The 25,458-nt window shown below is 38.2% G+C and overlaps 1 protein-coding gene across 1 annotated transcript in view; it reads right to left on the bottom strand.

Moving 5' to 3' along the window:
- SOX5 (SRY-box 5) overlaps positions 1-25,458 on the bottom strand; it is a 453,937-nt gene that overhangs the window by 246,142 nt on the left and 182,337 nt on the right. Inside the window, exon 2 of the mRNA XM_026066897.1 lies at positions 9,129-9,360. Coding sequence (XP_025922682.1) covers positions 9,129-9,359 — 231 coding nt within the window. The 5' untranslated portion in view covers position 9,360. The remainder of the gene's footprint in view (positions 1-9,128; positions 9,361-25,458) is intronic.

Genomic DNA, 25,458 nt, shown 5'->3' with positions numbered 1-25,458 from the left:
TCCCCTCCCTCTTGCTATCATCAGCATTAGGTTCCAATCAGCCAGATTATTTTGCAGGAACAGGGTCATAAGCTAAGCATTCTGGGGCAGGAATGTTTCTTTTTCTGTCTCTGTAAAAATAAACCATGCTCTGGGCACAATATAGATAAAGATAATAACAGTCTGATGTTAGGTTTTATTGGTCTATGTTTTGAACAATCTATAATTTGCCTGTTGCCTTTACAAACTACAAACAGTTAATTTTCATAGTCATTTTTTACCTTATGGTGGACTGAGTTTTAAAAACATAAAAAAGGATGCTGAAGCAGACGCTCCTTCCATACATAAGGATAGTATTGGTTATGGTGCTGTGGCAAAAATTATACTTGGTTAAACTGGGCACAAACTCTGCTCAGTTATGCCCAATTGCTTTAATCCAGTGATGCTAAGTTCACAGGATTCACTGAGGCTACTTCTCCTTTGCTAAGAGCAAAGATGCCCTATCTGTTCACACAAACTGTACATCAACAGTAAAAAGAAACAAAGAACTTAACAGTATTACAATGAATTTGGAAATGAGGCTGGCCAAGCTATTCAGGCAAGCTTGCTACTCCAGTCATAAAGGACTATTCTTACTTAAGAAAATTTGTTTCCTCCATTTAATTCTTCTGAAACACTTTTGAGCATTGGTTGGTTTAGTGACATTGCAGCATGTCAAACCTCTCCCTCAGTTAGGTTTCTGCATGTGTCTTAGGAATTAACCCACCTATGTTAAATGCACACGCTTAAGCAACTTGTTGTTTCAACACACTCGTTGAAATTTGGAATCTCTGTTTTGCCACAGGTTCTTCTCCAGCTATAAAACTCCAGTGAAAATTAATAAATCCATTTAATCCAAGATTCTAGTGGAGAAGGTGACATTTCACTGATATACTAAAGACAAGAGAAAGTAGCTAGCTCCATGACAGAAAAAAAACATGAGTGGATGATATGACACTTTAAATGCTAGCAGCTGCCTGAAGCCACATTTTCATTATGACTTTAACCATTATTACTCTTGGTGAACCTGCAAAAGCATTAGCAATCTCGAGAAAAATTAAAGAGGGAATGCTGGCCTAGGCACAGCCTAATGGAACTTAATTTGTGTAACCTGAGAAGACATACTTGAAGGAGACAAAGTCAAAAAACACGGTGCAGCATTTCGCTGAGCCATTAAAAGGACAGGAAGCAAAGAAATACTTAAAAATGTCACTATGATGGGCAACATCCTAACTATGGGCACAAACCTTCGTTAATGGGAGAGCACAGGCTAAAACATGATTGTGAAGCAGAAGGTTCTGGCACTTCTAAGAGGCAGAGTTGATAAGCACAGAGATTCCTTGCAACCTTGAAATTCAAGAAACCGTGACCAACACCTCATAGTGCACTTCAGTTTTGGAATACTTCAATTGAAAGTAGAGATGCGTATCAAAAAACAACAATCTTTAGCTTACTGACATTCTGTACAAGCAAATAACGCACTACATTCTTTTACTGTGTAATGTCTTCATATGAGCTATTTACTAAAAGGCTTTAAAATGGATTAAATAATAAAAATGACTAAGTTATATAAAGACTACAAGGAGAGAAAGAAAAGGCGTAAGGAAGAAACAGGTTTTCAGAGAGTAACTGAAAGTAGATAAAAAGTGGTATTGTAACAGTATTGTTCTTGTAAAGCTGGAAGTAGAGAAGAAGGCTTTCTCACCCGCAGCGAAAAGGAAGGGAGGAAGCCACATCAGCTACTGGCAGGAAATCAGGCAGATATAAAAAGAGCATGGAGCAGAGAGAATGCACAAGGGCAAAAATGTTCTCCAAGTTCTAAAATGAATGGGCAACCACTGGAGCAAAAGGGAGTGAAGGTGGTGTGCAAAGGCAAAAGAACTACATATGGTGCAAAATACAATCAACTTAGATACCTGTGTGCCTTGCCTTGATGCATGTGTCAGATAAACGTATGCAAGTCTGCTAAACGGCACTCTAATCGGGCAGTAGTTGCAGAGCCAGTCAAAGGCCACAAAATTCCTAAAAGCAGTGAACAAGTTTGGCCAAAGGAGATAATCTCACTGGTTGAAAGGGAAAGCATGAAAAGTAACCAAATTTCTGTTGCCTTTTCTTTCCAGAACCATGAAGAACTGGGTGTTGTACTTGTAGAAGAACCTCTGTCTCGCTGCAGTGCTGTGAAGATACTCATTTTCAACAGAGAAAAAACAAAGACAGTATAAATTTGGGCAGAGTGCCACAGGTGATGGATCTGGACAGGAAAAACTGTACAAAGTCCTCAGCTATTGTTTGAGTTCTGGTAGAATGGAAATACCATAGATCCTACCTAGGTTACGTCACAGCTGGGGATCAACTGTTGAAAACAAAAGCAGAAGGAAGAACACTGAAATACAGTCTCTCTACATTGTCACATTTAAACAAATCTTGCAGTCCTGCAGAGGCTTTCTGCGTACCCTAGTCTTCATCTTCAGCAGCACTCCTCAACTGGTAGCTCCAAAATTTTGTCTTGACCTTACTAATGTTCCACACCTGTGATACATCCCACCTCCCTCTGGAAGACCTCCTTGTTCTCATCGTCGTTTCTGTCTTCTGGGTGCCAGCTGCAGCGTACTGCTGCAGGCATGCTGCTGCAGTTCCCAGCCACAAAAGCTGCATGTACCACTAGGCTGGCTGGGCAGATCTGAAGCCAATGCACTCTTGCCAGGAAGAAACGTACAAGCCTCAGTGAAACTGCCTAGCACATCTCAGTAAATGTCTGTAATCCTGAACAGAGCTACTTCCTAAAGGCAGTCTGGATTGAGATATCAATTTGGAATGAGGCCACCATGTCCACTGTGGAGGTCCTGGGGCAGACCACTTTGCTTAGAAAGATGACCAAGTTTTTTATTTTAAGTATTTCTTTGAAAGGGCAGTTAATAGTTCTTTTTATTTCATCAGAAGAGAGAACATCTGGTACAAATATTCCTAAGGACTGCAGGTTGTATGATTTTACCTGTTTTTTTTCTGTGTAATTTTTCAGTTATTCACGTGAATTAGATTTTGCTAGTATTTATGCAAGAAGATTAGAGGAAGATATTTTCCAGTATGAAGTCAATGAATTGATTCCTAGGCATATAATCATTTGCAAACAATGGATACATACAGTTCCCAGCACTTCTATAAAACAAAGGTGTTTACTTTTCTGTTGACTATTTTCTGCTTAACTGCATTCAAATGAATCCATTAGAAACGTGACTGCTTCACAGTAAGATGATCTTCAGCAAAAACAAACAACTGCTGTTTCCACTTCTCTTCCTGGCCTTTAAAAACTACAGTCATCTGCACCCTGTATTTCATGCAGTTTATAAATGATAAAGCTGGTTTTGATTTGTACATTTATTGTTTTAAATGTAGTTCTAACTCTCCTGCTTAGAAAAAAAGAGAGGTGATTTCCTACTTCATTTCTTATTTATTGTCCTCTAACAAACCTTTGGACCTTTTAGAGTCTGATCAAAACACCGATGGGCCATTTCAGACTTCAGCTAGCCTTTCTGGCCATTTACTTCAGCCAGAGGAATAATATATCCACCCTTGCTTTCCATGGCCACAAGTAATCAAAACTCACCGTATTAACAGACTGGTACAACAAACCAAGGGAACTTGCCCAAACTAACGGATTACCTCTGAATTGCACTATGGCTTTAACCTCTGCCTCATCTGAAGAATGAAAATATTTAATTGGTTTACCTGCCCTCCATAGGATGAGTATGACAAGCAGTTTGCAAGTAAATGTTAAATAATATAGGCATTACTTACAGAAATAGATAGGACAGGATGGAGAGCCTGTCATGTCAAATCATGACAAGGAGGACAGGCAGGTTCTAATAACTTAAATGTAAGATATTTTCTCATGCAGATACCAAATGCATCCAAGGTTTTTCTGGCTCCCTCACTACTGGTTCCCATGGACTGTACAGAGTTTTCTAGAGTCAGGACAAAATGATGCAACAGGCAACTTCTGCAGCTGTTTGACGGGTCTTGGCTGATTCTTCTTTATTTGTTCCCTTTCCTAATAGCCCTCACAGTCATTCTCTGATATGGTACAAGTGTAAAGATTGAAAAGATCAAACTGTGATACAAGCCTGAAATTATATCTGTGGAAACAGCTTTCATGTGCTACTTTTGTGATGACATTTATAATGCAATGTTTGTAACAATGCAATTTCATCATCTTATAAATATCAATTTACCATGAAGAGAAGACGGAAAGAACAACAAAAAAAGACAAATGCAAACTTATCACCATTTCTGCTTTGTTTTAATTGAACTAGTCTTGTTCAGATAAGCCTGTCTCTTACAAAAACAACAGTTTACAGTTTAAACTGTGAAACTCTCTGTGTATGTGTGCTTGTGTGTGTGTGCGTGTGTGTAATTATGGTGCCTGCTAACAATTTCATACTGCCACATTGCACATATGGCTTCCAAGCTAGCTTTATCTGAATCTCTGTGAATCTATTCTCCGTGCTATTAAACTGAGCACATTCCACATCGTTCAAAAGTAATTACACTTTTGTCTAGAGTGTAGGAGACTGCTCTCCCCAAACAATGAAATTCTCATTATTAGAGCTGGCACAATAACGGCACTGGTGTTCACAACACTGTGCATTGTACCATCACAATAACTTATCCTAAGCTTGATGCACAAAGGTACACTGGAAATTAAAATTTCTCTAAAACCACTGTGTTTTTTTTTTTAATAGGCATTCTTTTGCTCAGTATAATTAGAGTCCTATTTTGACTTTTTAAAAAGCTATACACATTCAGATTTCCATTCTCTTCACAACTTCTGAGCAGTAGCTAAGTGCTCTAGCTGCACGTTGTTCTGATCTGATAATATTCACATGTTGATGACCCCAGACCAACTGGTGAAGTGTAGATCAGGATGTACGTGAAGATTAAATTCAAATGTAGCATTAAACAACTTTTTATTTTGGGCAAGTGGAGGAAAGGCATGAAATAATGTGTAGGTATGCTCTTTGAGCAGTACTACTGTTGTTCTTAATATGACCAAAAATTTTTAATATACTTCCCAAGTTACAGAGGAATGACTTCATGCACCACAGAAATGCAGCAATTTTTAGTGAGAAGCAACAAGGCTATTTAACAGTGCACTAAAATATTTCATATCAATTTAAAGCACAGCTGAAAATGAATACTAAATCCCACTGAAAGTATAGGCCAAATGTGGGCTAGCAAATGCGGTCAGTTTGGAATATGAAAAGACAATGACACAACAACACTTTACCAATACAATCTTTTGGTCAGAACTTGCCTTTTCTACCTCATCTGGCATTTGAATGGTATTCTATCGTTATTAAAAATGGTCAAAGTTAACCACAGTATACCATGTCCACAACATACATTAATCAACTACTATGCTTTTAGCCTTCCCATCTCTTATGTTCAGAAATCAGTGCACAGACACTGCCGGTGACATCAGCACTCTTGAGAGGTGGTGAAAGCACAAAGCACAAGGCGGGCAAAAACAAATAAATAAAATAAACCCTCAGAACTTAGATGAACTAACAACTATCTCTGCTAATCTCTTTACTATAACTATCCCTGAAAATACTGCAGCCTTAATAAGTTTCTTCAAAAAGGTATTAATTGATACTATAATCCTCAAGTGTTTCCCAGCTAAGCTTATGGCCTGCTATTAACATTCTAAGGGGACACTCATATATATTGTAGGGCAAATTATGTGTCTTATACTTTCTTCCAAGTTTTTGGTTTAAATCTGATAAATTAGCTCTTCCACTAGTAAGAAAAGAAATACTCTCCTACTTAGAATAAGTATCTAGTTTCTTTTTCAACAGGAAGGGAGTTTGGGATACAGTTGCCCCTGCCTTTGAAAGACCTCTTTCTGGTTGCAGTTCCAGCAGCCTCAGAAATACACTGTTCGCTTTGATGGAAAGATGGAAGGTGTGGTTTTGCAGCTTTTTTGCTGATATGGTTAGGTTTAAAGACCTCTTTCTTGGCTTTTGCCCTCCTTTATAGAAAGAACTTTCCCAGTATTAAGAGCTTTGGCTCTAAACTGGCTGTCAAAGACAGGAGCTGTTACAACCTGGGCTACAGGAACAGGGGAAATTTTGGAAAATCTAAGTTTCGCGAATTGTTGAGTTGTTATTCTGCTGCAATTAGCCCTTTAGCCTAAGGCTCCTAGGATGTCCCAGCTGGCAGGACTTGTAAAAGGAAGCACAGCTGGAAGTAACCCATGAAACAGAGGGCCAGTTAGCAGCTAGAAAAAGGAGGCCAAGAAATTGATTCTCAAGGCTGAAACTGTTTTCCTAGCTGTCTCTTTGCAATCCAGTGTTGAGGCAGAGTATGAGGAGACGGGGACGGCTGTGGTGGCAAGAGGAATTCAACCATGTAGCCTACCAAAGAGACAAAGCTGTGTAACTCCACACCTTTCCCAGACCCCTTCCTTGGCTGTGATTTTCTTCTGCTGGGTTCACTCTCTAAGCCCAACGGGAGTTATATATGTAGCCTACATGGAAAAATCTCGGTGGATCTAAAGGTCCATCTAAAAATCATTTGGGAGAAACGTCTTAGCCAACAAAACGTGCACGGAGCGGTCTGGTTTAGAAGTGTTCAGTCGAGTGATGCACTGCATGATTTCCAGCTAGCTGCATATCTGATCGTGTCTTATTGGACACTGAAGAGATCTGAAAAGGTATACCCTGCTAAGGACAGCATATGGCTGCAAACTGAGAACTCCACAGTCACTTGGAGACTCAGTCAGTAGGTGCAGTACAGCTGACAAGCTATTAACAAGTGTGAAGCACACTGCTGGAGCTTTGTCAATAAAACTGTATTGGACTGCACTGTGTGGTTGTGTGTGCATCTGCATACACCTGGACTGGCTTTCCAGAGACAGTAAAACATCACAGAATGTCAGTTCAAACAGTATAAAAATGACTTCTGTGATGCTACCAAGGTGAAAATATTCTTTGGGAATTACTTTTGTAAATAATAATCACACAAAGCCATCTAAAAGTTATCCAACCTCTAGATTCAGACAGTTCCTTCTTTTAAGATACAACTATATACCACAAGAACAGAGGGAGGGATTACGTGTATTTTGCTCACTTATACAATCACTTCCTTCTGTCTGGAAACATACAGACTATATCCTTTCTGACCTACCTGGATGATCATTTTTACACGACGCTCTTCACTAAAAGAGAAATATTACCAAAATGTCACATGCATTCAAACTGGCAATTTTTTATGTATATATGAAACCAAAACCTGTCCCCACAACCCCCAAAAAATGCTTCAAATCAACCTACAGTATCTCATTATGACAATGAAATTGCCTAAGACATACAATACCTTGTATTATTAAGAGACATCATACACTGTTTTGATATCAGATTAAATACAGTCTATATAGCAGGAAGTCACACTAGATGATCAGCTAAATTTCTTGGTCTTAAAACCTATAAATGAATAGAAAAGCTTGTTAAAATCAGTTAAAGAGCAGTCAAATGTTTCAGTGAGGTGCAGTTAGAATATTTCTGCTGGGCTCCTTAGAAGACAATGAGTTTTTCTTTCATTAGGGTCTAGTTCTACAGATGGAGTCATCAAAAGTTTGACTGTCAACTTACATGTCCTAAGGAACAGCCCCTTTTCTTTAATATGCTCTCTTAAGACAGGCCAAAACACAGCAAAGCTCATACACCAGTAACAACCTAACATCCCATTTAGTGGAACTGCATAAAATGCATAATAAGGGATCAGAGGCAAACCAGTTAGAAAAAGATGATAATGACAACCCTGCCCATAAGTAATCTTTGCAAGAGGGTTCTTTCTTCATTTAAAGTTGCAATAGCTCAAAATAAAATTAAATATTCCAAATCACTGCATGAACTTAAGCATTAGAGCAACAAGGGGCAGGGGGGGAAGGAATGGGATGAGTGAGTCACTTTGTCTAGGAAAGCAGCTTCAGTGAATATCCAGTGACTTTGTCCAATGAGAAATAATAATCCCTAAGGCTTTTTATACAGAGCTTGTTACATATGCGTAATGAGCTGTAAGGGCTTAAATAGCACTATGGAGTTGTTGCAGGCTTTTATGAGAATAAACTATCACCTATTTCGGGATTCCTTTTTAAAAGCCTTCAAATACACAGGTCCATTCATTATCTTCACTTAGAGTGAAACTGTCAGTGCCCTTGTCAAAATGGGGGACTAACAGAAAAGTTACAGTCAATTTGTACACGTCCAAGAACTGTGCAAGCATGTTCACAATAGACAGCTTTGCCAAGGTGCCTAAGTCCTGGGGTTTCAATGGCTTTTCCTGCACCTTTCAACCTTTATAAAAATGTATCACAGTACTCTACATTAAATGTTCAAACATTGCACTTTACAGCAGTGACACTACAGTACTAGTGAGGAACACTGCATTGTTTTCTTGTTCTTGTTGTCTGTCTGTTTTTATACAAAGCCAGTTCTGGACTATCAGTGGGCTGCTAAATAAGTGAATTAAGTGCACACTATCATTTGTAAAGTGCATAAAGAGGTGGTAATTCACAAGTGAAAAAGTAGTAGGCTGATATAATTCTGTAAACATAGTAAATTTTCTCTTAAGTATCTGTGGCATGTAAAATACACATCAGAGTTGAATTTTTAAAAACAGCAAAATGCAAAGTTGCTTTTTATACCTTTCAGGCAGACTTGTGTGCTTTACTATTGCACAAACTTGGCATTGGGGTGATACTTCAGACACCACGCCAAACATGACTCTCACTTGCAGTGTTCCAAAACCATTTACTGCTTGCTGAATACATACACTTCAAATTTACATCACTGTAACTAAAAAGTTTTAGCACCCTAAATGCCAGCAGGCAAAGGTGAGGAAAAGGGGAATTTGCACCATAAGTGATTTAGCATTTGTAGTGGAGGGTGAAGGCAGTCCAGCTAGGTCAAAGCTTTCACATTATTGTAGCATGTTCTGTACGTGTAACTATGCATTGTATACTCCATAAAGTACAGATCTGGATGCCAAACTACTGTAGAGGCAGAACTGAAAGAATGGATGTAAGCACAATAGACCATTAGCAAACCTACCATTGTGTTGTGCTGAGAAGTGGGAGTCCTATGGCCACAGTTCTCTTGCGTCAGCAGAGAAACTGGCTGAAATTCCTCAGAGTGAGGCTTGTTGGGAAAACTCACATGCAAGGGAAGGTGAAAGGCTGGGAGCCCGTCACTCTCCTCTTCTCCCACTTTCTGTCTGCTTGTCACCATGGCTACCTCTCCATCTGCTTCCCCATACGGAGAGGCTGGTCGCTTGGAAGACATCCTGGAAGGAACAAAAGAGGAGAAAATAATGAAACCTCCAAATAAATCCTTAATGCCGTCATTGTGTGGTTAGGGGCCATTGTAACAGAAATGCCTTTTTTGTGCTGGCAGAGAGCAGGAAACCATCCAAATACCACTGCAAAGCATACACAATTGGGAACAATGGCCAAGCAGGTAGCAACAGAACAGTGGCTTGTTTGTTGTGAGAATAATACACTAATATAGCACTCTCTTGTATTCTGGCTTCTTAAACATGAAAATTCACCTAAGACAACTGTATAATGAAATGCAATTCCTTTAAAAATATATCCATCTAGTTTTGTATTTGCAAGAGATTGTAGAAGACAGAATGTCTCCCGATGCAAGCTATTGTCAACTCAGCTTTTAAGGAATAATCATCTGCATGTATTTAATAGTATCTAATAAAATAACATAAAATAAAAAAGCTTGTTGTCAAGACAAAATGTCTGTGTTTATAAAACTTCACCTATGTGAATGATAGAACATTATAGTTACATTGCAATAATCTTTTAAGGTTCACAGATCTGTGATAGTTAAGCAATTAAACATTTGGACATTAATAATCAAAGCTTTTTGACAGCATAAATTCAAGGTTGTAATGACTGACTGAAGACTTGCTGTCAAGATAGTCTATATTTCCTACCTATAGCCATATCAGGGAAAAAAACATGTAAATATAAAATACATCTATATGAAACAGGATACACAAGGAACACACATAGGGCATGTAATGTAAAATCATGCACAAATCTTTATGCAAAATTTGGGCCCACTTTCCAAATTTTTTGAGATTGCCTGATAATACTGTTCTGACAATATCTGTACATCACCTTACAGAAAGACTGAAAGAATCCTTATGTCATTGGAAAGGTCAGTTTTCATCCAAGACGGTCACAATAAAAAATCTTACAACACAGTATGAACTCAGAACACTTCAGTTTGGTCTTCAGAATACAAAGGTCCAGCTAAATACTAAAATGTTGGGGACTCTGGGGATTAATTACAACAGCATTGTTCATGAAAATCAGGATATGTGCATGGAAGGCATAATGGGCCACCGTGCTAAGCAGGAGCATCTGTTACAAGGAGTGGAATGAAAAGTAAGAAACCCTATAGACATAGTCAAAAGAAGAAAAATAAAAAAGAAAAATATTCAACGGAAAATAAGAAGTTATGAACAAGGAAACTGAAGACTATTGTACATAAAAGTTGAAAAGAGAGGCTGAAGTAATACTGCTCCTCCTCAAAAATCTAGCATTTATGATTCTAATTACCCCATTTTGATTTTCCACTTCACAGTTAAAGGACTGCGTTTCAAAAGCCCAGCAGCCTCTTGAACCATGTGTGGGGCTGCTGTGAGGTGGAGCATGTCCATGCGATTTGGCATATTGAGCACGAAATGGTTCTTAGTGGCAGTCAACTGGGTCTGAAAACAAACAGTGACTTTAAACAGCCCTTTGTTAGAACTTATTTTGTTTCTAATGATCTCATTTTGAGCTTTGCCTCCTGAGCCAAGTTAGATTATATTAAAAAAAAAAAAAAAACCTCAATCAAAAAAAAGAAGCCTACCAGAACCAATACTCAGTTGCACATCGCCTGTTCTTCTGAACACTACCTATTGTCTGTACATAGAGAAGCAATCTGTATTTGCTATTAATGTTTGACTCAGTCCAACAGACTAACACTTCATACATCCTACCTGAATTCTGTTTTTTAGGCTTTCCCACCTACGTGTCTGCAGAGAAGCATATGTATAAAGACCAAGATCACCAGATAGATTCTAACTGGCAGTTTTCTATTAGCCCACTGAATTCAGAATTTTACAGCTATGCTTGATGTAACAGAACCCAAGCTTTTCTTCTGCAGAAACTATCTAACTCTGTCCTTAAGTTAATGTGAATTATTCATATTCTGCACTGATATACATACATCACACCAAGGTATACATTTTCTATTCATTCTGAGTGTAACATTTTGGTTACTTGTTTCAGGGCTGCCTTAATAGAAGCTTGCTTTTTAGAAAATCTCTCTTTCTGAAAATCAGCACTAAGTGGTTGTCTCAATTTTGGCAAACAAAAAGGGAGGGACACAAAATCATTAGTCAGGTTTTCCACAGTAAGGCTCTATGCTTCAGGACATTTATATTTGACAAGATGACTGAAAACACTGTAAACCACCTACAAAATTCTCCACTACAATTCACTTTGACAATATAATATAGAGAGAGGATGCCTTCCTCTGTAATGAAGATTTGTATTGTATACTCTATACTCAAGTTGTGTGAAAAACTCCCACTGATGTTAATTCAGAATAACCACAGATTCTGTCACATTACTTCGCAAGGAGAGTTCAACTATCATTTCGAAGTAAAGCTCTTCTGCTAAACTTTATCTGTGAATATATGGTTTCCACTATAGTGTTCAGTTAGCATGCTGCAAAACATCATCACCTTCTGCTTGTCGCTGTTCCCAAAAGGGATGATATCATTTTCTGCAGGGAATTTATAAAAAACAGGCAAGGAAGGCAATAGAGGTGACCACCTCTATATACTAGCAAGAGAGATTATCATATTTTTGATCCAAAACTAAAACCTGTGGGCTAGACTGTGGGCCATAGTGAAACTAGGGAAGGAGAAGAACCTTCTTCCTACCTCACACAGCTCTTATGAGATCCAGCTCAAATTGCAAGCCGTGTGCCCATCATAATGCTAGAGGGCTAAGAAATGACTAAGGTGGCTAAGAGGACTAAGTTACTCTTCTAGTCTGCATTACTCTTTCAAGTGACTAGGACATTCGGAGAAGTGGCTGCACAACCCTAGGGAAGGGTCACAGAGCTCAGAAGATGATTGCACTTTGCTTTCAGGTAAATCTCACCACCACCTTTAACATCAAACACAAACATCACAGTTTCACAGAAGACTTACTCCTTATGAACATCTGGAAAATTTCCAAAAGAAAATGCAAGATTAAAAAAAAAAAAAAAAATCAAATCTACTTCAACCTGAAATAGCCTCCAAAAAGGACTGAAAGTACCAAAGCCTATAGCAGCAAATTACTTTGATAGGTTCACAAGCAGAAAACAACACGATACAAGGTAAATCCATTCACAGTTAGTCTTTCATTATTTCTACAGTTTTACTGGTCCTTCCTCTGAATTTTAAATGCTCCCACACTCCATATCCTTGAATGCTCTTCTTTTCACACATCTTCATTTTCCTGAGCTAATGTTAACGAAACTCAGTATTAACTGAGATTCCATATCTGAGATGCAAGTAAAGTTGAGTTCCTGTTACAAACAATAAATGAAAGGAAACAGCTAGATTCTGAGTCACCATGTTCTCTGAAACTGAGCTCTTTTCAACAGATCTAGGTCTAATTTTTAAAAAGCGAGGGACTCACATTATTCCATCTTCACAGAGGACTGCAAACATCTTGGAACTACCCTCAGTCATAACACAACAGTTTACAATTTACATGACTTGAATATCTTTTCCTTAAACGATCTGAAACTATGAAGGGTTTTCAATTGCACCACTGTGAAGGAAAAGGTTTACTATCAGAGAGGAAATGTCAGCTTCCTCAAACATCAACTTATGGATAAGATTAAAAAAAAAAAAAAGTCAAGACAGCTCACAGAAAAGTTGCTACACAGTGCACCAGACTCTGAAGCTAAAACAGTGCCTCTGCAGCTGGAATCTCTTACAATTTAATACCTGCAAGAAGAGTTGAATTTTTAACTGTCAATAATCCATTCTGCTGAATATCAACTCAAGATCTAAGTATTAATTTTTTAGACAACCTAAAACTACCAAGTTCAGCTGCAGTAGAATGCAGCCAGTACCCAGCTCTGCACAGACACATCTGAGTTGTGAAACAAGTACCCAAACTTGATTTTTATCAAAAGGTCAGGATGAAACTGAAGACTTAGTTCTAGGGAGGAATTCCAATACCACCCTATTTCTTGTAAGGGTACTCTCCTGTTTTAGGAAGTGCTCCTTAATATGCAGAAAATGTGGGGAAAAAATTACACAATTAAAAATATATTTCTTCTATTAAATAAACACAGGTTCTGGTAGTAGGTATGGTTTTTCAGGGCAGTCAAATTGCATTCTTCAAACTCCCTCTTGTCCTGCAAATACTTGATGTGATTCCTCTCCCACTAAAAGCTTCCTGTCTTCGGCTCCACACGTTCCTTTACACCCCCTCAACTTCCAGGAGACCCTCTGTGGGCTTAAAGCGCTACCCTGGGCCCACCGATCCCTGCCTTTGCCACTGACTGCTGAACGGCTGCCTTTTCCACAACCTACGCTGCATCTGCATAAATTGTTTCCTCACACCATATAAAAATATTGGTTCCACCCAAATAATTTCAGGCTACCAAATGACACTAGTTTATTTTTTTTCCATGAGTTTAGTGCCTCAGAAAAGTGATCTTTCCACAGGTCTGTTTTTTTTCATTATTTTTAACAGAACCTCATTTAAGAGTCCCCACTAGATTTCCATTTGTTCATTGGTTTTGGTTCATTCGATGCATGATTGCATACCCAAAATAAATCTAAACCAGTATCCAGTATTCAAGGAGATAGTGCCCTCTAGCACACAACCAGCATCCATTCCAATTTGATTGCTTATGCCATAAAATTTCATAAATTTTATGTCATAAAATCCTAATCTTGTTACATTAAGCAAAATACCTCAGAAACATTTCAAATATCCACAAAAGCTTTTGGAGAAATGGCTTATCCATGTCTTTAAAAGTGACAAACACAGATGTGTCAGGAGAAAAAGATATGAGGCCATAAATCTTAACTTGTTGGGAGTTAATTAAGGGATTCATCAATCATTACAGAGCTAACACTATATATATACAGGCAAAATCCCATCAGCTGCCACAACCTACAGCAAGCTACAGGTTAAAAATTCCCAAAGTCCTTCTGTTCTGACTATTTATAAATGACTTTGTATAATCTAGCATTAAGACCTGTAATTATAAAACAGCATTAAAATAGGCCTGCATAGTTATGGATAATTATAGTTGGTACACTTTTTAAAGAAATAAAAAGCTTTTCCATTCAAACACAGGCTTTGCCTTTTTGACAGCTCCAAGTCCACAGGACGCAGAGAGATGATTTAAATTGTATGTCAAAATTTTGACTGTGCAATACTTTGTTTTTTCCCTTCTCAAGAGAGGCATTGTTGTTTTTGCACCATAACCAGGCGTGACAGAGCCTCACTGCAGTTGTATAGCCAGCTTCTGAATCGGCATGAAAACGCTCACCTCTTGAGTTTCTCTGGCAGCTACAAACTCAGGCTTTCTCACGGGCAGAGTTTAAATCGCTCAGCCCCGCACGCGGGAGATGGGTGAGGAGATGCATGCTGAACAGATGCGCGAGGACGGACATGCAGACACGACTACCGGATCTGGCCCTGCAGCAGCAGCGGGGAGGATAACGCAAACTAATGAAAGAACAGTGAAGTTGCTCTCCCATGGGGCCGGACTCCAACCCAGCGCTACAAACTACTCCCGTGAACTTCAGTGGGATTTCAGTCTGACTCTTCCTTTGATCTGCAGCAACATTTTTCTTTAATGAAAGTACACACTGGAAATCCTGTAGATTCTGCTTTTCCACAGAAAATACATGATTACAGACAGCAGCAGTATTATATATGAGCATATATATATATTTATATATACTTATACATACATATGCTTGTACACATAGAGTCACACACACACAAATGCAAGCTTCTCCAAACTCTCAGCCACATATCTGCCTCATCTCTGAGCATGTCTAGGAGTTCATATTCCCAGCTTTACTGAAGCTATGATCTCTCTACAAAGAGGCCAATCAAAAGGTGCTAATTAATATTAGCGACTCTCTCCAGTTTGGCCCCAAATTCATTCATATTTACTTACACTGAATAACTAGTACCTCTCTAAAAAAACAACTTTGTTCATTTTGACAGGATTACTTGTGTAATAAGGTATTACTCAACATGAGTAAGGGTGGCAGACTCCCACACTCTGTCCCACTGGGAACTGCAAGCCCGACTTGTTTCTACACATACCACTAAAAACAGACTTCACTTGGCAATATCTTTGAGTCATTTACAGCCTGACTTGGAATTATTTACTGAAGTAATTTTACATTCAAAAAAAAAAAAAAACACCCTCTAATCTGCTAATCAATAAAAATATGTGCATGAAATGTGCCCTCAGCTGTCACTCACAGTGAGATGTAATAATCTGTTAATTATTACTTTCTAAGATCATATCAATCAGCCATCTTTTCAAATGCACATATGCTAAAAATAAGTTATGTTATTCACAAAAAGTTTTGGTGAATAAGTCAGCTCCATTAATATAGACTAAACTTACCATGATTATAAACTGTGCAATGTTTCTGTGCAGTTGTCTATTATTATACCAGCGACAAGTAATCCTATGGTTAAGGTCACCCAACAACTTCCAATTCACCGAACTCAACTTTATCCCTATTTTCCCCTCACTTCTGCCTTTCAGGTTGCTTTCTGACTGAAGTAACTTTTTTTTTTTTTTTTAAGAAAAAAAAGAAAATTGAATATAAAATAGGCATGGAATGTGCTATCCCCCATTCATTTTAAAGTTTGCATTTTAAAATATAGTAATATGTCCACAGCAGCTTGGCTGATAATCCTGATACATATTGTAGAAACTTTTTTTTTCTGAGAAGAGAATTTTTCAGAATTCCAGTGGCAAATGGTTTCATTCCGACAATTTTTTAAACCCGCAAATAAGAAAGTCACTGCAAGAGTCTTTCAATAAAATGTTAAAAATATTTTAGAATTTTTCTCTTCTCATTAGAAAACTAAAAAACATACTTATTATGAACTCTGTGCTCTCAACCAAAAATTTATCATCTCCATTTTCTTGCATTTTCTACAACAAGTTTTCATGCAGGAAAAAACACTGTAAAATCAAGTCTAGGAAAAATACATTGTGCAAAAAAATGCATGGTGAATATTCCCTACATGTTTTGTGCATAAATTTTCATTGACCTTTTGAAGCAGGTAACTGAGAAAGATTCATTGTGCATGACTAAGTTATTGAGGGAAAGACTCCAGGCTGGAACAGACCAAGCCTCCACCAGAACAGACTTTGCAAGGTGACAGAGGAACTTGCTATCAAGACACCATGTCCTATTCCTGCAAAGAATATTGCATAATTCATTTGTAGATCTCAAAGAGGACTTCTCATTACTATCCTGCTTTGCACCCTAACTAGCAGCTGTTAAGCAGAAAGTTTAGCGGGTTACCCAAAGACACACAGTCAAAACTCAGAACCTAGTCTCTTATTCTTGTTTGGTATCTGTCAAACTTATAAGCCTTTTTTTTCAGTAGTTTGTATGTTAATTACAACAGCCAAAAATCTAATATTATGTTCACAGAACAGAAACTACAGGATCAGATCTTCCTTCGGCAGAAAAGTATGGTTCTAAAAGACCAGAATTCAAAACTTGGATGTTTTGAGAACTTCTCAAAAGGAGAAGAAAACCGTAGTGAAAATGTGGTTACGGTACCGGCAACATCCAAATGCAATGGCGCAGTGTCAAAGGCGATGAGCATATATCAGCACAAACTCTGAAACAGCAGGATGCAGCCATTGTTGATGTTTCAAGTAAACTGAGCCTGATCACTAGCTTCTTTCATGCAAAAGACTCTGCTTGGATGATTTTGAATTAAAACCACAAGCTCATTTATTTTCCGGTACATCTTCAAATTAACTCTGCCTTCCCCCCCTTTTTTTTTTCTCCCCAACATTTTAGAAATATACCTCTCCTCACTCTTCAGCTCCTAATACATCATCTTGCTTTCTTACTTTTTTTTTTTTGGATATTTGTTCTCATGCATATCAGAATAGCAGAGTTCTTGTTTTTTATTTCCCTGTGAAGTTTTAGGAACTGCTCACCACTGGAACTACTGAGCATCATAATCACCACAGCATTGGGTAATCATCACACTTCTGCCAGCTGAACTACAAACAGGGATCTCATCAAATAATTAGAGATTTAAAGCCTCGGACCCTTATTGTACAAACTAATTCTTGAAAATGATAGAAAAGAAGTCAGTCAGTCTCCAGACGCTGAGTGGGAGAGATGTGCTGCGTGTTACAAGGAATCCATACATCATACACAGACGCGCATATCTAATTTCCACTGACATTGAGTGAGATGAAGGCAGGGAGTTAAAAAAGCCTTAAAATTATGACAATTATGAATGACTTATTACAAAGAAATCTGAGGAAGTACAGACTCATCCTGAAAAGTTAGCTAATACTAAAACTTTTGCAATTTAGGGAGCTTATTCTTGGTCATTCATATTCCTTGTTTAATCAAGCTGACACAGAATTTTCTTCAAGCATAATACTAAATGATGATTTACTTTCAGTGGAATCAACATTAATAATAGAAATTCTCTTGCAAAAGAAGTCCAGAGTTTGATATGAGAAGCCATTCTTTTGATTGAGATCTAGCTAAACTGTGACAGTTTTTCCCACTATTCTGTCAGGCCATTGCTTAACGTGAGTGCCAAGGAAACAGCTATCCAAGTTTGGGCCCTCTCTCTTCCCTCTTCCTTACTACATTTCAACCCAATAAAGGATTTTTATATTTATTTTTAAAATTACAATATTCCCTAACCAGAGATTGTGTATAATCAGAAATGAACTTGAAACAAGGAAATAAAATACCTTTATGTTTTTTCCACTTCTCTCTGAATTTAATTACAAGTAAGGTCAATTTAAGAAGTTTCTATTGCAAGTATGCTTAATTCTAACAAGTATACACATAATTGAACTTCTAAAATTATCTTCAATACACCCACTGATGTCTATGCATAGTAACTTGAAGTACTGTTCTCCCATTACCGTATAACCGTTCCAAAAATCATTCAGGCATACATGTGTCTGCATCATGCATACCACCCTATAACAACAACAACAAAAAAAAACACAGAAAAGCACATATAACCATACACATACTATGTATTCGCTAGTAAAATTAATAATGCTAATACAGCAAACACAGTCACAGCCTGAACTCACATCAGTGAAATACTGGGCCTCTAACTGATTTTAGTGGGAGCAGAACTGGGGTCGCAGTGCACCTGTGTATTCCTTTAAGAATGACTGGCACAGTGAAAAGTGTTCTCTGTGTGTGTGTGCGCACGCACGCGTGTGCGTGTGCATGTGCATGTGTGCGCGTGCAGAAATACACTTAGGCAGAGCAATGCCTCTAATGGATGTAAACATTTTCTAACAGGTTAATTCCAGCTGCAGAGAATTTTTTATCATTTTTGTTTCACATGCACATTCTCCCCTCTCCCCCTTTTTACATAGGTTTACATAGGACAGGTGCATTCTTAGCCCGGGAACAAATAATACTGGAGAGTCTGAGAAAGAAAAATCAAACTGTATTTGATGACAAAATGACCGGGAATAAATACATTATTGCCTTTCTATTATGTTAAAAAACAAAACCCCAAAATTTTGAACATCTATAATGTCTAAGCAATTCAAGGTAGAATTTTCAAAGCTGAAAAGAAATTGTTCCAAAGCCCAGATGTTGTCTTTCAGAAACCAATGAAAATTGCTGCTTCTGAAAGCTACTGTAAAATACAAATAGAGTAAAACAAAAATTGTTTAAATAAAAATAATTTTACTCAGACATTCTGATATTTCAAAAGAGACAAACTCTTTTCAAGTGGTTTTGCACACATATATCGTACTTCAGATTACCCACAGAGTCAGGCCATCTCTGTTCCAATAGGCGGATCGCGCGAGGGATAAAACAGAAAGAGTTTATGGAAGGATACAATGTGGTTCCTGCTCCACTGACTGGGCATACTGTACTGTGAAGCCTTCTTATGCTGTCTTGTGAAACATTCACAGTTGTTATGTTATTTTCCTAGTGCTTATTCATAAAACTGTAAGAATTAAGAAGTTACATTAATAAATGTGCAGTGCAGTCATCCATCCCAGTAAAGCACATGCCAATTCAGTTGCAGTAATATCTATCTGTACAAGCCACTAATTCTGTAATTTTCTGATTTCTGAATGCCCATGTTCAGTTTAAAGTGCTACTGAACGCTTTTCAAAATTGCTGATTTCACATATGCACGTGTTTCCTCACCCTTATAACTGCACTCCTAGGTATGTGGATTGACTTCAGCTCACTGCTGTCTAAAAGCTGCATTTTTGCTGTATCCAATTCAAGAACCGCCTGTCAAATTTCTACAGAAAAAGCAATATTTATTAGAAGTTGTAAACAGCTGATAATCATTCCTCTTAACAAACCTTAACTCTAGATTTTGCTGGAGCTGTTACATAACTAAACTGTGACTACTAATAACATAACACACATATACCCATGTATTAGCACAAACAAAATGCATACTGGTATTCTAAATAAAAACAAATCCACAAATAAGAAAATGAGAGACCATTCTAAAAGCCAACATACCTTTAGGACCGTAAGGAGTCTCAAAATTTATTTTAGAGAGGCTGCAGTGGCAGGCGCTAAAACACAGTTGTAAAAAAAAGTCCACTTCAAAAATCTTGGAGAGGGGGGGAAGGAGGAAAAAACCCTGCAACCAGTATCTTGCCCTCCAGGGAACCTCGGGGGGAGCCTGCCATTCACCCTTCCATAGGTACTTTGTCTACCTTCATGTCTGTTGTTCAATAGCAATTCCCATAAAGCTCCACAAAGACCCAGCTGTACAAACCAATGCTGTCAAAGAACACAGTTAGGGATGGATAAAACAGGGAGGGGTGTCTAACATGCTGACCACTGACTGAGCTTGCAAGGATAAAGAAGCCTTGATGGAGAGAAGTAATCATCCATTGCTGTTTGTTTATTTTACCTCCTCCACCACATACTGGAACCTTTTTTGTTTTTTCCATTACCAAAACCATCCCCCACTGAGAGGCCTTTGTGATCTAAAAGGGGCAGAGCCCCTCTTTCTTAACACTGGCAAGTTTATGTAGGCAGATTCATTCAAACACATCTTAAAATAAACATTTGGCTCTTCTCCTACATCACACTGTCCACACACTGCCTTCAAACACACTTAAAAAAAAAATCACCATTAAAATGTACTTGCATGGGATTATTTTTAACAAGATGTATTAAAACAGTTTAGCAGCCTAAGACCCATATTGCTGTGGAGGTTCAACTTCAGAAGACAGCTCTAGTCTTCTGAAAAAAATAAATATACATTACAGTAAAGTAAACCTGGCTGCTATTGCCATAACAAGTGGTATAATAGCTTTCTTGAAAAGACCACTTCCATAAAAAAACCTTCTTCCCTTTGGGGATATACCTAATTATAATATAAGTGAATCTGAATCCAGATGTTGAGATCTAAAACGTATGTCGCAAGTGTTACGAGGAAAATGACCACTGCGTGGAGAATTGGGAATTCAGAGGGCATCCTTGGCCTGAGCTCTGCAGGAACTGAGGACCTGCAGATCCCTTCAGGCACAAGAAAGGTAGTGCTGAGCATCTTCGAAAATTAAAGTACCTGTTAGACAATCTTTCTTACTTCCCCACTTTTCACTTTTTCCATGCTCTACCCCCTTTTCTTTTTCTAAGTACATGGATTTGGCAGTGAGAACAACTCAAGAATGAGTAGACCTATTTGCCCTGTATCCCTAGAAAAAGGTGGCAGAAAGTAGATCTCCTGGAAAGCTCTTTGATGTATCTGAAGATTACACTGGAAAGAACACTTCTCTACCGGAAGCGGATGCCCACTCGCTCCATGGGCTACCTATTCCAATCAAGCAATGGATCAGGAATAATTACAGTCACATTAAACTAGGTCATTGAGAAAAAACACTGATTCATTCCTATTAGCCACTGACAGCCATTTCCTAGTTTTATTGCCAGAGCTGATGATCAGTTAATGTTTCCATTGTTCCCAGCCTGAACCAAGTGGCAGCACAGGCAAACTGCAGCAAGAAAGGTCCACCGTCCCATTTTTAGTTTCGAAAAGGTAATAATAGCTTTTAATTTGGTAAGTAGTCATCTGGCAAGCTCTGCCATTGCTTGAATGACATCTTGGGCAGAGGACTGGTTTAACGATTGTAATACATCAGAGAAATTTAATTCTGCGGTATGGCAACATCCTTTGGAGTTGGTCAGTGCTGTAGTGAGAAGCAGAAACACTGAAATTGGGTGACAGCAGCAAACTGCCTCAAGCCCCTCGGCCTGAGCCGGGGCTGCCGAAGAGGGAGCCAGCAATGAGGACTGCAGAGAGTGTCCTTCAGCACCCAGCGGGCGGCAGCCTCCTGTGTCACCCCACGGCACTAAGCAAACCTTTCGGGTGCACTGTTTGTTCTAGTTCTATCCAAGAGATAAGAACACCTAAAATCCTTTATAGAAAGCTTTGCAAGGTCCGATTTCCTTTTTTTTTTTTTTAAAGAAAACATTTTATTAGTGATTACTGTTCTAGTTTTGAGACTGAAGAGAGAAAATCTTGTTTGTATCATTAATTTACTTGATACTTTTGTGTATACTGACATGTGAGCAAAGGGAAAAAATTAAGTACTCCATTCAGCTACTTGAATACTGCAAAATTAAGTTTCTTCATAGAGTCCTGCCAACAAACTTAAAGAATCTTTTGTGTGTGTGTATGTGTGTGTGGACCATATTTATATAGAAATCTATTCATCTTGCTTTCTATGGGCAGCGATAATGCAAAAAAAAAAAAAAATAATAGGAGTATTTCACTGAATGCTTTTCACTGTACAGTCCAGTTTCACTGGATCACCTTCTCCATCCCTCACACTAGATTAAAACTCACACCTTGCCAGTGATGGTAATTTGCAATCATTGAGTGCTTTTTACTCAGTACAATTAATTTAAATAAATCCCACAAGCCTTCATCATAAAACATTAATGACTGCACCCATTTCACAGATGAACAGAGTTATAAATGCCTGTTTGGTTCTTGCTTACACAGGACTGCCTAGTGCTGGCACTTAAGTGAAAGCTGGATCCCTAACCCACCCTCACCCAGCAAATCGGGGCCAGGCTGGGAGAGCAGTCCACAAACTCTGACTTCAGTTTCCTCTGTTATTCCATAGCTCTTAGGATAATTCCTTAGTAGAGGAAAAATGAGGGATACTGTGTTCATCAGACGCACTATCAAGGTAATGACAGAAAGCTAAAAAAAGCCCCCTTTCCAACCTTTGCCCTGGATAACTAATAATATGGGCCTATTAAAAAGACACAATTCCCTAGAAAGGACGGCTTTTGTAATACAACATCTTGCATCTAGCAACCCCCCTCCCCTTCATTTACAAACTGAAAGCAAAGATCCTTCTGTTTATTTTTCCTTTCTCTTTCAAATGGCCCATACAGGTATCTCAGATTTTAGGTTTCAAAAATCTCAGCCCTAACATAAAGTCTCCAAAATGTCTGACTCTTCCCAGGGGAAGGTTTTTAACCGACCAGCAGGCTTCTGGTTCCATCAGTCTGCTCACTACATGGATGACCCACACAGCTGTAGGCTGGGTTTCCTGCTGGCATTTTCCAAGAGTTTTCAGAACACCCCCAGTAAGGCTGTACACAAGTTTGTGGCTGTTGTCTCCTCCTCCCTTCTCACCCGGTCCACAGGGTGGAGATCAGACAGTGCCACTGTTACTAGGCCTTCACACCCCTTTCCCCATACTCCCTTCCCCCTGCTCATGTCATGGATATACAGCATAAGCCAGATTTATGAAGATATTTAAGTGCCAAAAAATGGAGTTTGCTTTACTGTACAAGATTTTCAAATATGCCTCCAGTATTAAAATACCTGAGCACTTCTGAAAATCTGACTCTGAGCCCATCTATGTCTCTAAATACCTACATACCTCTACAAATCTCATCCTACTTCTCTCCTCTTCTTCCTTTATACCATTTACTAAAGAGCTTTTATACTTGCACTACTCTTTTCATCTTTAAAAGCACTTACAAACACTAATTACTCTTCACATATCCTTTCTGTGAAGTAAATAAGGATTATCTCCTCTGAAGTAAATAAGGATTACTAACTCCTTTTTACTCACTGGGGACCTACAGAAGAGAATTTAAGTGGTCTGCACACCACAACGTAAGTTCTCCATGCTGTGCTCAGACTATGACATTCTACATCTTATCCCTCTATTTGCAAACGATACTCTTCAGCCCAATTGTTTCTACCTGCTGGTTGATGATCAAATATCTAACGTATCCCATAAAAGGAAAAATACAAACTCTACCACGGTGCCTCTTATTTGTCATGCCCCATTACTTAAACTGGGTGGTAACATGTGCCTATATGACGGTTTTCAATTTTATTATAGTCTCTATTTGCTCACTTACTTAAGATGTTTAAAGAAGAGTTATGTGGATTATCAGACAGTCTGAAAAGTTCAATTCCGAGCTCTTCAAACACGGTCATTTTCATCTTATTAGCACAAGTAAAGTAAAAGCCTTAGGCAGGTAATTTAACATCCAGTTTATCCAAAGGGACTTCTAAAGAAAAAGTCAACCTTTGTAAATTGTTTGTGATAATCTCCAAATTGATCATTAATTATCAGCTGCTAGTGAGTGTTTCTTCCATCGGTGGCACTGTGAAGATTTTTCTCAGAAAATCTACTACTGTTGATATTGCAGCCTGTGTAATCTGCCATTATTGGAAATAACAAAGTTACAAAACAGGCAGCAGCCTAGCTAAGCGAATCCTGTTCGGCAACTTGGTCTTCCAGGCAGTTTAGAAATAGTTATCCACCAACAGGAAAGCAGATTACAATCTTCATTATTAATGTTGTATTCTATATTCTATAATACCCTCCCACTTACAGTAGTAGTCACAATTAATTTAGATCAGTTCAGTCGTGCTTAATAAAATACACATTAATTTGTACTGCCAAGTAACTTTGAGTTGATGTACAGAAACTTCACTTTCCTTTCTGCAGTTTCCTGATTTTCTTCCACTAGAAGTGAATGCCTAAAATCTGAAAGTAAAATCTAAAAAGATTTTTCCACACGTTTTTGTGAAAAGAGTTGACAAATAGATAGCTGTAGGTAAGGCATATTAGTGCTAGTTAGCCTCAGATAGGAACAACTGAGGTCCTTTTGGTACAAAAGACTACTTAAAATAATGCAGTTGAGATACCTAATATAAAAAGCTCTGAGCAACATTTTCCAGAGTTATCAAGAATGACACACTACACAAAATTTAGCAGAATTTTTGACTATATTATGACAAACGTATAACATCTGACATTCTCATAGTTCCTAATGCAACTCTTAATGCTGAACTTAATGGAGAGTCTCCGTTAACTTTAATAGAATGGGTCCGGATGTCAGGTGCCTTGCATCTCCAGTGGGGTCAAACACACTTGACAAATGATGTTTTAAAAAAGTCCTTCACCAACTAGGAAATACAACCACGGCAGCCATAAACTGCAAGCTTGTCAACTGGTTAGTTGTGTATAGCAATGCACAGAACATCTCAAGGAAATAAAGAATTGACATTAAACAGAAGATATAGACAGGTAATATTTGAGTACCAAAAATGGTTTTGATTAGAGCAGTGAAAATACATTAAAAAAAAAAGAGTATCCTTGGAAAAGGCTACATGAGCACCCACCACCGTGGGTTTTACGTATACCACAACAGCAGCTGAAGCCTTTTACAATTGACAATGGCAATCCTAGCAGTGCTTTTAATTTATTTCTCAGGGTTTTTTTTTAATAGATGAAATGCATGATACTCCCCCCCAGTAAAAGAGGGKTTTTTTTTCATATTAAAATATTCCCTTCTCATTTGGTTCATAACACAGGTCCATTGGCAGTGACAACACTTTGATTCTTGAAGATACTAAATGCAACTGTATTACAGTTGTAAAGATGGGAAAAGGCAAAAGCACCCCAGCTGAAAGAACCATCCCTCAAAGACAGTTTTGCTCAGATTCTCTCAAATTTATATAATTTAGGCTTACAATTGTAGCACAGGATTTTTTTAAAGAACGCATATGAAAATTCTATTGCAAAAGGCAGAAAGCCTGAAATT

This window comes from Apteryx rowi, unplaced genomic scaffold (assembly GCF_003343035.1).
Source record: "Apteryx rowi isolate R43461 unplaced genomic scaffold, aptRow1 scaffold_25, whole genome shotgun sequence".
Lineage (NCBI taxonomy): Eukaryota > Metazoa > Chordata > Aves > Apterygiformes > Apterygidae > Apteryx > Apteryx rowi.
This window is presented reverse-complemented; position numbering and strand designations above follow the sequence as displayed.